Source organism: Leucoraja erinacea, chromosome 23, assembly GCF_028641065.1.
Source record: "Leucoraja erinacea ecotype New England chromosome 23, Leri_hhj_1, whole genome shotgun sequence".
In the NCBI taxonomy this organism is placed as follows: domain Eukaryota; kingdom Metazoa; phylum Chordata; class Chondrichthyes; order Rajiformes; family Rajidae; genus Leucoraja; species Leucoraja erinaceus.
Window position 1 is genome coordinate 8,135,631 of NC_073399.1, and position 13,677 is coordinate 8,149,307.

The 13,677-nt window shown below is 36.5% G+C and overlaps 1 protein-coding gene across 1 annotated transcript in view; it reads left to right on the forward strand.

Annotated features, from left to right (window-relative positions):
• The first annotated feature begins 832 nt into the window (after window positions 1–832).
• pitpnc1a (phosphatidylinositol transfer protein cytoplasmic 1a) overlaps window positions 833–13,677 on the forward strand; it is a 181,605-nt gene continuing 168,760 nt past the window's right edge. The window contains exon 1 of the mRNA XM_055653765.1: window positions 833–1,573. Within this exon, the coding sequence (XP_055509740.1) occupies window positions 1,526–1,573 (48 nt within the window). The 5' untranslated portion in view covers window positions 833–1,525. The remainder of the gene's footprint in view (window positions 1,574–13,677) is intronic.

A 13,677-nucleotide genomic window follows, 5' to 3' on the forward strand; every position in this document is an offset into this window, starting at 1 on the left:
TTTCAAAAGAAACGTTCACAGTTCTTTTTACCAAGGAAGGAAAAAAATTGACAAATTGTCAGTTAACGTGATTCTCATTTTGAATGTGCATTCAGTTGGCATGCATTGTTGTTATATATTGTAACAGCAAAGGTATTGCTGTTGAAAATAAGTTAGACAATCGGCCAAACTAGTTGACGGGGTAAAGCCTAAAAAACGTTCAGAATCGTAATATTTGTTGTAAAGGTATTTTAATAGAACAACCCAAACCTCACAGCTTAAGGATAAGGGGGAAATCCTTTAAAACCGAGATGAGAATAACTTTTTTCACACAGAGAGTGGTGAATCTCTGGAACTCTCTGCCACAGAGGGTAGTTGAGGCCAGTTCATTGGCTATATTTAAGAGGGAGTTAGATGTGGCCCTTGTGGCTAAGGGGATCAGAGGGTATGGAGAGAAGGCAGGTACGGGATACTGAGTTGGATGATCAGCCATGATCATATTGAATGGCGGTGCAGGCTCGAAGGGCCGAATGGTTCACTCCTGCACCTAATTTCTATGTTTCTATGTTTCTAACAGCTTAAGAAATAGTATATGTAAATAGGTGAAACAAATGATTTTTGAAAAGGCGTGCAGAAGTTAATAACAGTTGGTACAATTTGGAGAATAATTATTGCTATTAATAATATTTGACCCATGTCAGACTGATTGTAAGCAGAAACTCTAAAGCACATTAATAGTCTATTGAATTGATCCAAATCGGAATAATTAGGAACAAATTTCACATAAAATGTCAAATACATCATTGTTTAAATGCACAATTCGCATGTGGAAACTGAGAAATTAAAGATCGATGCATGTCAATTACATTATCTTTTGTTTGAATTCGCCACCTTCCAGACGAGTTTATTTCCGATTGGACTGTGTCATCAGTCTTCCTGGTGCCGTCACTGAAGAAACCTGCGGGGAGTTGTGCCGAAGCTGCAACTGTTACAGTGATCGGATACACAATATCTATCGAGGTCTACGAGGATAGCTGGTGTTTAAAAAAAAGACCAATATGCTGAGTTGTGCATGGGAGATAGTTCAGAGTTCCTGAAACAGGAAATAAGCGGCGTTTGCTTTCAGCCAACGAAGGAAAGATCGGAGGAACAAGCAAACCGTGAAGTATTTTTGAAAATAATGTTAACGTATTCGCACTTTGGTGGGTCAGTGCATCTTTGAGGTTGTTTTGCCAATGGCTCTGCTGGAATGAAAGTGTTCTCGTCCCAGTTTTATCTTTCTTCAATCAACATACACTTGTGCGTAATGTTCGGAAAGGAGTCCTTTCAGTACATTTCAGTCTCTGCATTCACATGATCTGAACTTGAAACAAGATCTCAAACAAAGATAGCGAAGACTCGATTTGCTTTTGTTTGATGCGTGAACCTTCAGAAGCTAACGGTTGATTTGCTTCACTTCATTTGTTGTGCAGTGACTCCGTTCTAACTACAAAAACCTCTCGAAATACGTTACAAGGGAGGGAAACGAGTCTTTCGAGGAAGGGCTATGTTGGTGAAGGAGTTTAGGATTTGCATGCCCCTGACAGTAGAAGAGGTAAGTGCAGCTCACATGATAAATATTTAATGCTGTTTTTTTCCCCTCACAAAATGTATGTCTGATCAGTGTAATCGCAGCTAAATGCGTTTTCTATTTTATTTTTACCTATTGTTTGTCCTGGACAAAGGTTCAATTAATTTTGTCGGGTTTGCGTGAAATCGAGCACGTTTCCGGTCGCTTGTTAGGTTTAGGAAACGTTCCATCTGTTTCGGCTTATACATGCATCTATTGCTAAGCATTGCTATCACATAACGAAAATCATATGACTGCGTTCTGTGTACACGAACCGTGGGTTGCGCACTTGAAAGCTTCGCTGTCTTACTGGAAGTACTAGCGAACAATGTCCTCATTTGAAAATAAAAAAATAAGTTGAGGAAAATCGATTAAAGTGATAACTAGATTGGTACAATAAATGTGTGTCGAAAGAGTGAGTAGGACTTGCTCCTTAACACTAGAGGCGGTTTTTGATGTGTACGATGCCTTTGTTTAGATTTTTCTATCAGAGACGGTTGCCTGTTCTTCCTATGTGGCTACTGAATTATTATTATTATTACTATTATTATTATTATTATTATCATGGTATGTGGTGCCTAACTACATAGATTAAAGTTCATTTGAACCAAGGTCATCTTTTAATGTTAGGGTTTTATGGTAAACAAAGATGTGAATATAATACATTCATCCTATCATTACTGTCACTAGATGGCGCCGGAAGGAAACTTGTTTACAGTATTAACAGCTCAAGTGGAGCGAGCTGCTGCAAACTACAAAATAAATAACATAAACTTGGATTTAATCCCTTTTTCTAATTTTCAAATAAACCAGTTTCGAAGTTTTCATTAGAGCTTTTATTTCTATAAAATACTCTGATCTTTTTATCAAGCTTGATAAACTTGATAACTTATTTTTTACTTTTTGATGTTTAAATAATCACGGCTGTCCACAATGTGCAGATTCAACCATCAATTCTTAAAAACAATTTGAATAATCCCGATCTCTTCAAATGTATTCCAAATAAAGATTATGCCCTTGAGCCAAGAACCGGGCAACCTAATTTTACAAACCTATGTGATGTGATGATGCAAATTAGCATGCATCATTTTAGGGGAGAACATTAATTCAGGACAGTTGAGATTTAATAATGTAGTTCAATGCAAATTCATGTATTGCAAAGTGTTGACAGTGTTAAGAATAAATATCAATAAATTCAAACATTGCTTATGTGGTAAAAACGTGCGATTGTTTCACTTGATCTTTGTATATCTGTTTGTACATTGTTGATACCACTTCTGTTTGGCAATAATGTCAAACAAGAACACTGCATCAATTACTGTTGAAATATAAAGTATGATAAGGCAGTAGCATTAATGTCTTGATAGATTATAACGATTAATACCAATAGTTTGTTAGAGAGCAACCCTTCATTGGCATTGTGAACAGCTTGATGATTCCATGTTGATAAGACTCAACATGCATGGTGCTGAACTCTCACTTCTACTTAAGAAGGCATTCGCTTCTTATAGTGGCATTCTGTATGTATATTACCTAATTGCATTTAATAACATTATTTAAAGCAAATCCTTATTTACCAAGTACCTGTCTAATATGAGTATCAGGAAGCCCCTTAATTTGCTTGATCCAAAGCTCTGCCAGTTAAGACTAGTTGCTGTAATTTTGTGGTGTTTTGTCTTGCAATATTGAAGTTTGTATTGGAGTCATTTTTTTCTATTATGTAACAGTGTTTTCATGCAATACACCATTGCTTTGCTGATCCCAGCAGCAGCGATTTTGCTGCAACCAATTAACAACTGCAGCTACAATTTCAGTGCTTAACATAGTTATTCCATTAGGCTTATGTGCCAATGGCTACAATGAAAGAAGAGAGAAGGAAGGAAATATCTTTTAAAGAGAAGAAAAAGGTGGGTTTGTGTTCTCAAGTTTTGGATATCTATTTGCAGAGGGCATAGAAATTTCAAATTTAGGTTCAGACATAATTACATTCAAACATGTCAGACTCCCATTTTCGCTTTCTTTAGAGTACATAGTAAGGAAATCACTGAGTTGAGCGGTTTACAAAAGCCTGGGCTACTTCAAGGCATTGGCTGAAATCATATTGCAGTATTAGCTTCATTTCAAGCATTAACCCAAATGGATGATTACAGATGTATTGTTGATATCACTTATGCCTGTCAGTAATAGAAAACAAGAACATTTTGTTAATTACTGATGAAATATAGAGTAAGTATGTTAAAGTATTGAATCTAATGCTTTGATAGATTTAGTGGCGTCCAACAATATACCTATGAAAAATAATAATTATCATCTCAACACCAATTTGAATCCTCCACTGCCTCTGAATTTCTGGACAGCATGTCTGACATCCAGAATTGGATTTCCTTCAATTGAGGAATGGAAAGACAGTAGCCATTGTCCTTAGTCCATTCTACAAACTCTCTAAACTTGCCTATTCTAAATTCCACTTCTGACTCTGACAACCTCCTGAGGCATCCATCTCCTATGCTTTTTGTCCCGCATTGTCTTATGGTCGGTTAAAACATATCCTGCATATTTATTTCACGTACTTAGTAAAATATCCTAAACTATGGATCATTGGATCATTCAAACTCAGTCAACTGAAGAGTTGGATGAGATTTTCAGCTGCAGAAGATGTGAGGTATTTTTCACAGATGAATCATCACTGGATCGCAGTTTTTCCCAATGAGATACCAGGTAGAAGGTATACCACATATTATACACTTCAACCAATGCCAGTCACTGGAAGTGGTGCGCTATTGAAGACAAATGGATTTCTGGATATTGCGTTGGCATAAAGTCGATGTATTGTAGAGTGGCTGTAAGGTTGCTTATGAGGATCTCATAGGGTGTTTCTTAACTATCAGTGGCTTCTTCATAGATTAGTTGCTTGCTATCATCTGCCTCAATTGGTGCTGTCCCTTTTCCAGTATTTGTTGCCCATGCTGCTTTATCAGACAATATATAAGCATTGAAACTTCTCCAGTTTCACCCTAAGTATGTGGCTCCCTGAGGATGATTGGTCACCACTGAGTGTCAAACTTCTTCAATCATCTCTTACTATAACTCTGGTTATTCAAAACTCAGGACCTTTTGCCTCATTGAGGATATCTTCCTTCTGTAGGTTATTTCAAGTGTTTTCATACATAGAGCATGGGAGTTTGAAAGCACTACGCTTTTGCTGATTAATGATTGCAGCCTAGCATGTATATCCAGTTGAATTCAGATCTATGGATCCTGTAGTAACTGCCCAGATGGCTGTAATCCAATTGTATTCAAATTCTCACTTGCTTGTGACCAACCCCACTTATCTCCTACTCCATGGTCTTCTTGTTTAATCATGGACTTCCTTCCATCTGCTCTTAATTGATTTCTGATGTGAATGTTTTTATCTGATGCTCATATGAAGAGGCTGTAGTCCTATTTTAAACATTAACCATGGGTACACAGCCAACAACTGGTTTCGTGCAGCAAATATGACAATCTCTTGATTATTAAATATAAAATGCTTCTTCCTTTTGCGTTTGAGGCAGCAGAGGTTATGTAACACCCTCCATGCACTGTAGCCATATAAAATGCTGACAAGAAGCTATCGGTAAACAGCCATCAATATACATGATCTTGGCTTCTTGCAGCAAAGGAGCATTTATATGACAGTCTCATTGTTGAATATAAAGTGCTGTCATTGAGCTATAGAAATAGAATGTTATTTTGAACCTGTGCTAAAGATTGGTTCAATCTGATCTTATTTTGTATAGTTCTGGCAATTACAGTAAAATATGCAACAATGGTTGATTATTTACAGCAAATTGGATTTAACACGATTGATGAAGGAAATACTATTTGTATTGTACAGGCCAAATTGGTTGTAACGCAGTTTTGATTAGGAACTAGACAACTACTTAGAAACTCCTTTGCAAAGTGACAAGGTGGGAAAAAGCTGAATTGCAAAAAAAAAAGTCTTAAGGGGGAAAATATATCTGTATAACCACCTATGGTAATCAAACATCAATGTCTTTTTAAGCACACAGTCTGTCAGTTTCACTAAATGCCAACATTGAAATTGACAAGCAACTGTTTCTATTGACGCTTGTGCAATGATACTCTATTAAACAATGTAACATACAACTGTTAATATTTTTAGCTTGTAGTAACAAAAATAAACTTAGTGCTATTAAAAACACCTTTATTTTTGAAAATCCTGCTTGGAAATAAACTTTGTTATTGCAAATCTGAAATTCTCTCACCCTAACCTCCTTTCCCCCATTGGTACAATTTGTTTTCTAAGGTGATTTTCTATAACATGTATAGTGGAGGATAAATTAGAGTTCTCCTCTAGCAGAGGAGGTTAAGGTGTGATTTGTTGCAAGCATACAAATTGTCAGTGATCTTTACAAAGTGAATAGAGAAAATAACATTTTATTGGTGGAAGGATTGTGAATCATAAACTTAAGATGATTGGCAGAAGAACTAGAACTGATGTGAGAAAAAAACTTGATGAAGTGGTAAATAGTTATGTTTTGGAATTCTCTGCCTGAAAGGGTGATGAGAGCAGATTTGTTCATGATTTTCAAAAGGAAGCTGGATGGACATTTGAGAGAAGAAAAAAAATTGCAGGGCACTTCAAAAAGAATGAGGAATTAAACAGATTTGATTGCTCATGCAGAGAGTTGGCAGGAGCTGGACAGATGATGTAGCCTCCTCCCACAAGGATTCTAAGCATTGGATGCATTTTTGAACAGGCCTTGGCATGGCATGCTGGCATGTTAGTTTCTTTTCCCACTGCCTCATTGGAACAACCATTGGTTCCAACACTATTGATGTACTGTGAATGCCAAACTTCATTGAAGTTATTTACCTTGGGCATTCTGAAAGCACCTACCAAACCTGTGACCCTGACCAACAGGATGGTCAAGGACAACAGGCACATGGGACATTTGCTGATTCCTGCATGTGGTATATATTGTCATTCCTTCATCTTTGGGTCTAAACTCTGGAGCTCCATGTCCAGCAGTCCTCTAGGATGTCTGCAGCATCTCTAGAACGTGGCTCACTGCCACATTTTCAAAGCAATTAGAGTTTAGCAATAAATGCTGGTCTTCCCAATTAATGCCTAGATGATGAAAAAGTAATTACAATATTTGCATTGCTGTTATTGTTTTGTTTTAGGTTTTGCATGAAGGATTTGTTTGTTTTCACCTGTATACTTGGCTAATGCTCTCTTGGCTGTTCACCCTCATTTTGTTTTCTGTAAACTCAAAAGATAGGTGTTATTTTTTTCAAACCAATTTAAAGCCAGAAATCTGAGTCCTCATTGGAAATATACATAGTAACAAACACTCACCAGGACCTGCAGGCTACTATTATGATAGATTGTTTAAACAGAGTATTAGATAATGTATTTCTACTTTATTTGAATCTGTACTAGATAAAGTTACTTCAAAAGAATGATAGTAATATATTTTTGGTATACTGGAGTTTCTGGTATATTGGAGTAGCTATAGATATTGAGTTCTACTTATCTACAGAATTTACCTCAACATGTAAATTTATCTTGTAATCATTTCATCTTGCAAAGAATTCGGTAATATTAAAATAAAGTACAGTTTGTGTGAATTATATGCAAAGTTTGAGTGATGCCAGTAATGTTTTTTGTTCCAAATCATTTATCCAGCCATCCATCAGACAGCTAATAATCTAACTGCGCATTGAATTAGATTTCGGTGGAATAACATGGTAGAGCTGGTTAACAAATTTTATATTTCATTAATATCAATGGAGTGGAAATTGGGTGGATTTCATTATAGGTGGGGAATATACTTTATCAGATTATTCCCCTCAGTGAATATGAAAATCTATTGCAATATGTCCATGCTGGGTGTTATCAAATAGTTATGTGAGCTGCTGCAACCCTACATATCACTGGGAAAATTAAGTAAATGTATAAATATCGTTATATTTACAAGCCACAAAGTACTTTAGTTTGTAGAGAGTATACATTGATATATTGATGTTTTGTTGATGGAACTCCTGGAATGCATATTTAATTTCTACAAATCTGGGAGAAATATAAATTAAATGAAAATATCAAAATCTCTATTCAATTATTTGAAAACTGCATCAATGTGGGGATATATAGTTAATCACAATAGTGGCTAAATTCAGGTTGTCTTTTTTAATAAATCCAGTTCATAAAGAGCAGTACTGCATTTATCCATTGATTTAGTCAGAAGAGCTATTAATCAGTAAGCAATGCTATGTCTCATTTGACAATTTAAAGATCAATGACTGTTTGTATAAAATTAGAAAAATGCTGAGCGAGCTGTGAGCTTTTAGGGAAATGAGCTGTGAGATAAATGTTTATATGATTTAAGTAAGCAATCTAATTTTGAGATTTATTTATGATAGCCTAAACAAGATTGATGGTCAGCTTTGTACTGTTATATTTGTGGCATACAGTTTATTCTGATTTAGTTTATTGTCCGTGTATTTTCTAGGAATGGATGCACTGGTAAGAAGTATTAACAACTGCATATGTTTTGATTTTCATTTATTTTCTGGGACTTGACATCTGTGGGTGATACGAACACATCCATTGTATTCAAATAGTGTTGAAAGCTGGCCACACATTGTTGACATCAGCCTTATGGCCAATTTATTGAGAGAAGTTCTGTGAAACTACATTTTTGATATTATCGTGATTAATCAAGAATTTAGTGCTGATGTGTTAAATTAAAAAAATTAAAGCTTTTATTTACCATGCATCTTTTACTTCACTTTCACGACATCTCAAAATGTTTTTGGGGAAGAGAGATACTTTGAACACGTAGTGATTATTGTAATATTAAAAACTGGCAATCATTTTGAAATAACAAGCTATCTCAAATATTAAAACAATTGATCAAAGTCAATTTTATTCGTCACATATCGTCACAAAGTCACATTTATTCGTCACAATCTTGCCTTTGTTTCCTGTGCAAAACTTCAGAAATTTTGGAAGGAAATTTTTGAAAGCTTTTCAAAAATCTGTAAATTAAGACTGGACCCAAATACAGAATTGATTATTTTCGGAGCAATGGATGCCTGTTCAGAACTAACTATATTTCAAAGATGTTTCCTAAACTATGGTTTGAAAATGGCAAAAAAACTTATACTTAAATTTTGGGAAAATGCTCCTATCCCAACGTTCAAAATGTGGATCACAAATATGTCGGAATTGAGTATTGGAGCAGGGAGGTTCTACTGCAGTTGTACAGGGTCTTGGTGAGACAACACCTGGAGTATTGCGTACAGTTTTGGTCTCCTAATCCGAGGAAGGACATTCTTGCCATAGAGGGAGTACAGAGAAGGTTCACCAGACTGATTCCTGGGATGTCAGGACTTTCATATGAAGAAAGACTGGATAGCTCGGTTTGTACTCGCTAGAATTTAGAAGATTGAGGGGGGATCTTATAGAAACTTACAAAATTTTTAAGGGGTTGGACAGGCTAGATGCAGGAAGATTGTTCCCGATGTTGGGGAAGTCCAGAACAAGGGGTCACAGTTTAAGGATAAAGGGGAAATCCTTTAGGACTGAGATGAGAAAAACGTTTTTTGCACAGAGAGTGGTGAATCTCTGGAATTCTCTGCCACAGAATGTAGTTGAGGCCAATTCATTGGCTATATTTAAGAGGGAGTTAGATGTGTGGCCCTTGTGGCTAAAGGGATCAGGGGGTATGGAGAGAAAGCAGGTACAGGATACTGAGTTGGATGATCAGCCATGATCATATTGAATGGCAGTGCAGGCTCGAAGGGCCGAATGGCCTACTCCTGCACCTATTTTCTATGTTTCTATGTTACATCTCGAGGACATGAGACTCGTTCTAGCAGGAAAACAAGAACAATTCTTAAGAATATGGTCACCTTTCATTGAGCTGTTTCAAGTGTAATATGGTGCAACACAACCCTGGAAAGTAATTGTTTTAGAACTAGGTGATGGGTGTGAATCGTTATGAATTAGGCACATTCCCTTTCTTTTTTGTTTAGCTCTACCTTCTTTGGATTCTCTACTTATTTTCTTTTCTTAAGGCCCTCTTCTTTTTGGGGCCTTTTTTTGTTGTTTTTTTTTTGTTTTCTTTTTCTCACTTTCAAGCCCGCAGTTTACTTAACCATTGTCATTCATTTAACGCCAACTACTGCGGACAACACGCCACTACTATCCTCATTCTTCTCTTCTTTCTCTTTTCTCTTTTTCTATTATTGGTTAAAGTTTAAAAAAAGAAGTTGTACACAAAATTTATTAAGTTGCATATCATGATTGAGATGTATGTACATTGCTTCTAACAAAAAAACAATTTTCCTTTTGTAAAATGTTCAATAAATATTGAATTCTATGTGAGTGGTAAACTCTTCAATTGGGCCTTGGAATATTTCACAATAGTGGGAAACCTTGAAAGCGTGGAACCTTGATTTAATATCTCATTTGATTGTTGGCACCTTTGGCAATGTAACAGCCCTTACTCCCACAAATGAAGTTCTTTACACACATCAATTTGTTCTCACACAGCTCAATTGAATATTTTATCTTTGACTTCAAAACCCCCTTAATCTTACATGTACTGTTCTATTTGTGATAGGTTTTCCTTATATTTCATATGTTTGTTTACAATCAATCTACATAGCATTATTTTTGGATTGCCTATAATCCTTGATTGTATACACTTCATTCGTTGTGAATACTCTTGAGACCGATTATATGCATATTTTTCATTGGCTACAGCTATTTCGTGTAGTTAAAGTGACTGAATGAATGTTATAAAATGTTGGAATATGTTTGTTCATTATTTTGTTAAAATCAAAAATGCATAGAGAGTACTTCATGGTTAAGAGGGCAATAAGTGGTTTATGTTGAGAAAGGTGCCTAAACAAGTCGGTTTGATCAACTAGAGGCTGCATTATGTTGCAAAGGAATTATACTTTATATTAAGATGTTAGTTTTTATTACAACTTGCTGTTTTGATTGCACATAAGCTGAATACAGAGGAGTAGTCAACGACTTTGTTGAGTGGTGTGGGCTGAATTACCTGCAGCACAACACCGACAAAACTAAGGAGTTGGTGGTGGACCTTTGGAGAGGAACATCCCTGTCCCCTGTCTCCATCAATGGTATGGATGTGCAGTTTACCAGTGAGTACAAATACCTGGGAGTGTACCTGGACAGTAAACTGGACTGGTCCTGAAATGCTGAGGCCCTGTACAAGAAGGGACAGAGCCGGCTGTATTTTTTGAGATGTCCGCTCCTTCAACATCTGCAGTGAGATGCTTGAGATGTTCGACCAATCGGTGGTAGCCAGTGTGCTGCCGTGTGCTGGGGCAGCAGGTCAAAGGCTGCGGACGCCAATAGGAACAAAAAACTAATCAGGAAGGCTGGCTCCGTCTTGGGGGCGGAGTTGGATTCGTGGGAGGTGGTCTTGGAAGGGAGGATGCTCTTCAAACTGCAGAGCATCCTGGACAATACAGCTCATCCCCTCCATGACACACATGACACACCTGAGGAGTACCTTCAGCAACAGACTGGTTCCACCAAGATGCAGGACAGAACACCACAGGAGATTGTTCTTCCCTGTGGCTATCAAACTTTACAACTCCTCTCCCTTCTGTTGTGGGGTAGACTGCTTTTCCACTCATCACTTTAATTTCATGTTTCATGTATTTTGTGTTTTTTATGACCGTTGGCAGATTTATTTCCCTCCTGTGATAAATAAAGTTCTATCTTATTGTATCATACTTTGTATATTCTGCTTATTTGTTCGAGTGCAACTGCAACATTTTTGTTTGATTTTCACTGAGTTGAATGATGTAAACTTGGAAAATTTCCAAAGTGCCTTTATTATATTGTAAGCTATAGTGAAAAACAGGTAAACAGTTGTCAGTTCCATCCTTAAAATCACAGAAGAGTTATTCAGAGCATTAAATAATTACCCTTTAGGCTTACTAATATGACAAATGAGGACTAATGGCTACCTTATCAATGGACAGTTAAATTTATAACAACTTCTGTGTAACATCTACATATTTGGTCTGTGATACAGTTTATGCATAATCTCATAAAAATGTAATTTATGATTAAGGAAAATTTCCCCTTTTATTGTGGTCTCAATAATTATTATTTGCTTCACAAGCCAATGCAATTAATAGTAAAGAAAGTACAGTATTATTTCATAACTCATTGATGAAAAATTGCAGTAAAATGCATCTATATGAGAGTGATGAAAAGATAGATATAACATATTTATTTTTAATGGATGTTGAAAAAACACCTACTTGACATCTACCATTCTTACTTTTCCACCATCAGACATTTCATTTGTCGAGTTTCACATATTTTGTGTATACATCAGGTACCTTAAGTCTGAAGGGTCTCAACTCAAAACATCACCCATTCCTCTCCAGAGATGCTGCCTGTCCCGCTGAATTACTCCAGCATTTTGTATCTATCTATCTGTGTCTATCTTCAGGTACCTTAAACTTGATTTAACCAATTTACTTAAGAAATTGTTTGCTAATTGTATGAGTCGTTCCATGCTTTTTTTTAAATTTAGTGTAACATTTTCTGGTTTAATGCAGTAAAATCAATTTTGAGGGATCATGTTAAACCAAAAAAACACACTATTCTACAAGTTTTGAGGAACAGAGAGAGTTTAGATGACAAGGCCAAAGATCCTTGAAGATTGCAACATGGGTAGATAATGTGGCTAGGAAGAAGTGGGGTACTAACCTTTGTCAGTTTAGTTGGGGAATTGAATACAGAAGTAGGGAGGTTAAGCTCTAACTTTAGAAATCCTTGGTTAGTTCTCAGCTGTGTGCATTTCTGGTCACCATAAATTTCTGGATTTCTAGGCAGAAGCGATTCACCATGGCCAGATCCAAACTACAAGACTAGGATTCAACCCCCTCCTTTGCAATTACATCCTCGATTTCCTGACCCACAAAATTTTGGATTGTTACCTAGAGAACATTGTCTTATGGAGCTTTGCCATACCATCTTCCTCCAAGTGCCTCCATTATTGAAAATGGGATGGCCGCAGTTGATTCCAATTCTCTCATCTCTCCTTATTTGTCATGGCAGAATCTTCTAGTGTCTGCAATAGGTTTCTCTCCAAATTACGAAACTTCATTCAAATCTTCTTTGGCAATGGTCTCTCTTCACATCCTGTATCATTCTTTTTCTAGGGTTGGTACCTTCTGCATGTAAAATGCATTACCACATTTTTTCACAATATATCCCATCTGCCATATCCTCGCCCATTCACTGGCCTTATCGTCATACCCCTGTAGCCTTTATGTATTATTCAAATTGAACATATTATACTTTGTTTCCTGGTCCACTGTTTTGATATGATGGCATCCAATGAGCTATAGATTTTAAATGCTGAAATGACTTTTTAATTTACACTCTGTTTTCTGTTTGTTAACCAATTTTCAATCCAGGATAATCCAGGATAACCAATTCTCAATCCAGGATGTCAAATCCCATATGCTCTGGTTTTGTTTAATAACCTTTTGAATGGCAGCTTTATTGCAGGTTTTCTGAAAGTCCAAATACACCAGCTACTTTGGTTTGTTATTGTGTATTCTGCTGGTTGCAATCACAAAAACTCTGGTCAAACATAATTTCCCTTTCATAAATCCATTTATCTCTTTCTATACATTTTTGTGTTTTCCAAATGGCTCATTTCTATTTTGTTAATAGTAAAGTATGCTATTTCCTCACTGTTGATAACAGGGTAACTGGTCGTAATGCCCTGCTTTCTTCTTCTCCCTTCTCACCTCTCCCTCCTTTCATCAAATACTATTTTCCAGGCTCTAAGAACTTTCCCAGAATCCCTCACAATTTGGAAGATGGCAACTAGATGACTCGGGAATAGCTTCTTCCCCTCAGTTATCAGGCCTCTGAACCGCGTCTTGAGGGTAGATATCTATATTACTAAAAGTCTGATCTTGACCACTTCCTGTTGTTCTGTATAATGATTTTAGAAAAAAAGCTGCCACTTACGGCTGCGATTTTTGGCCATCTTACTCGGAGTCCC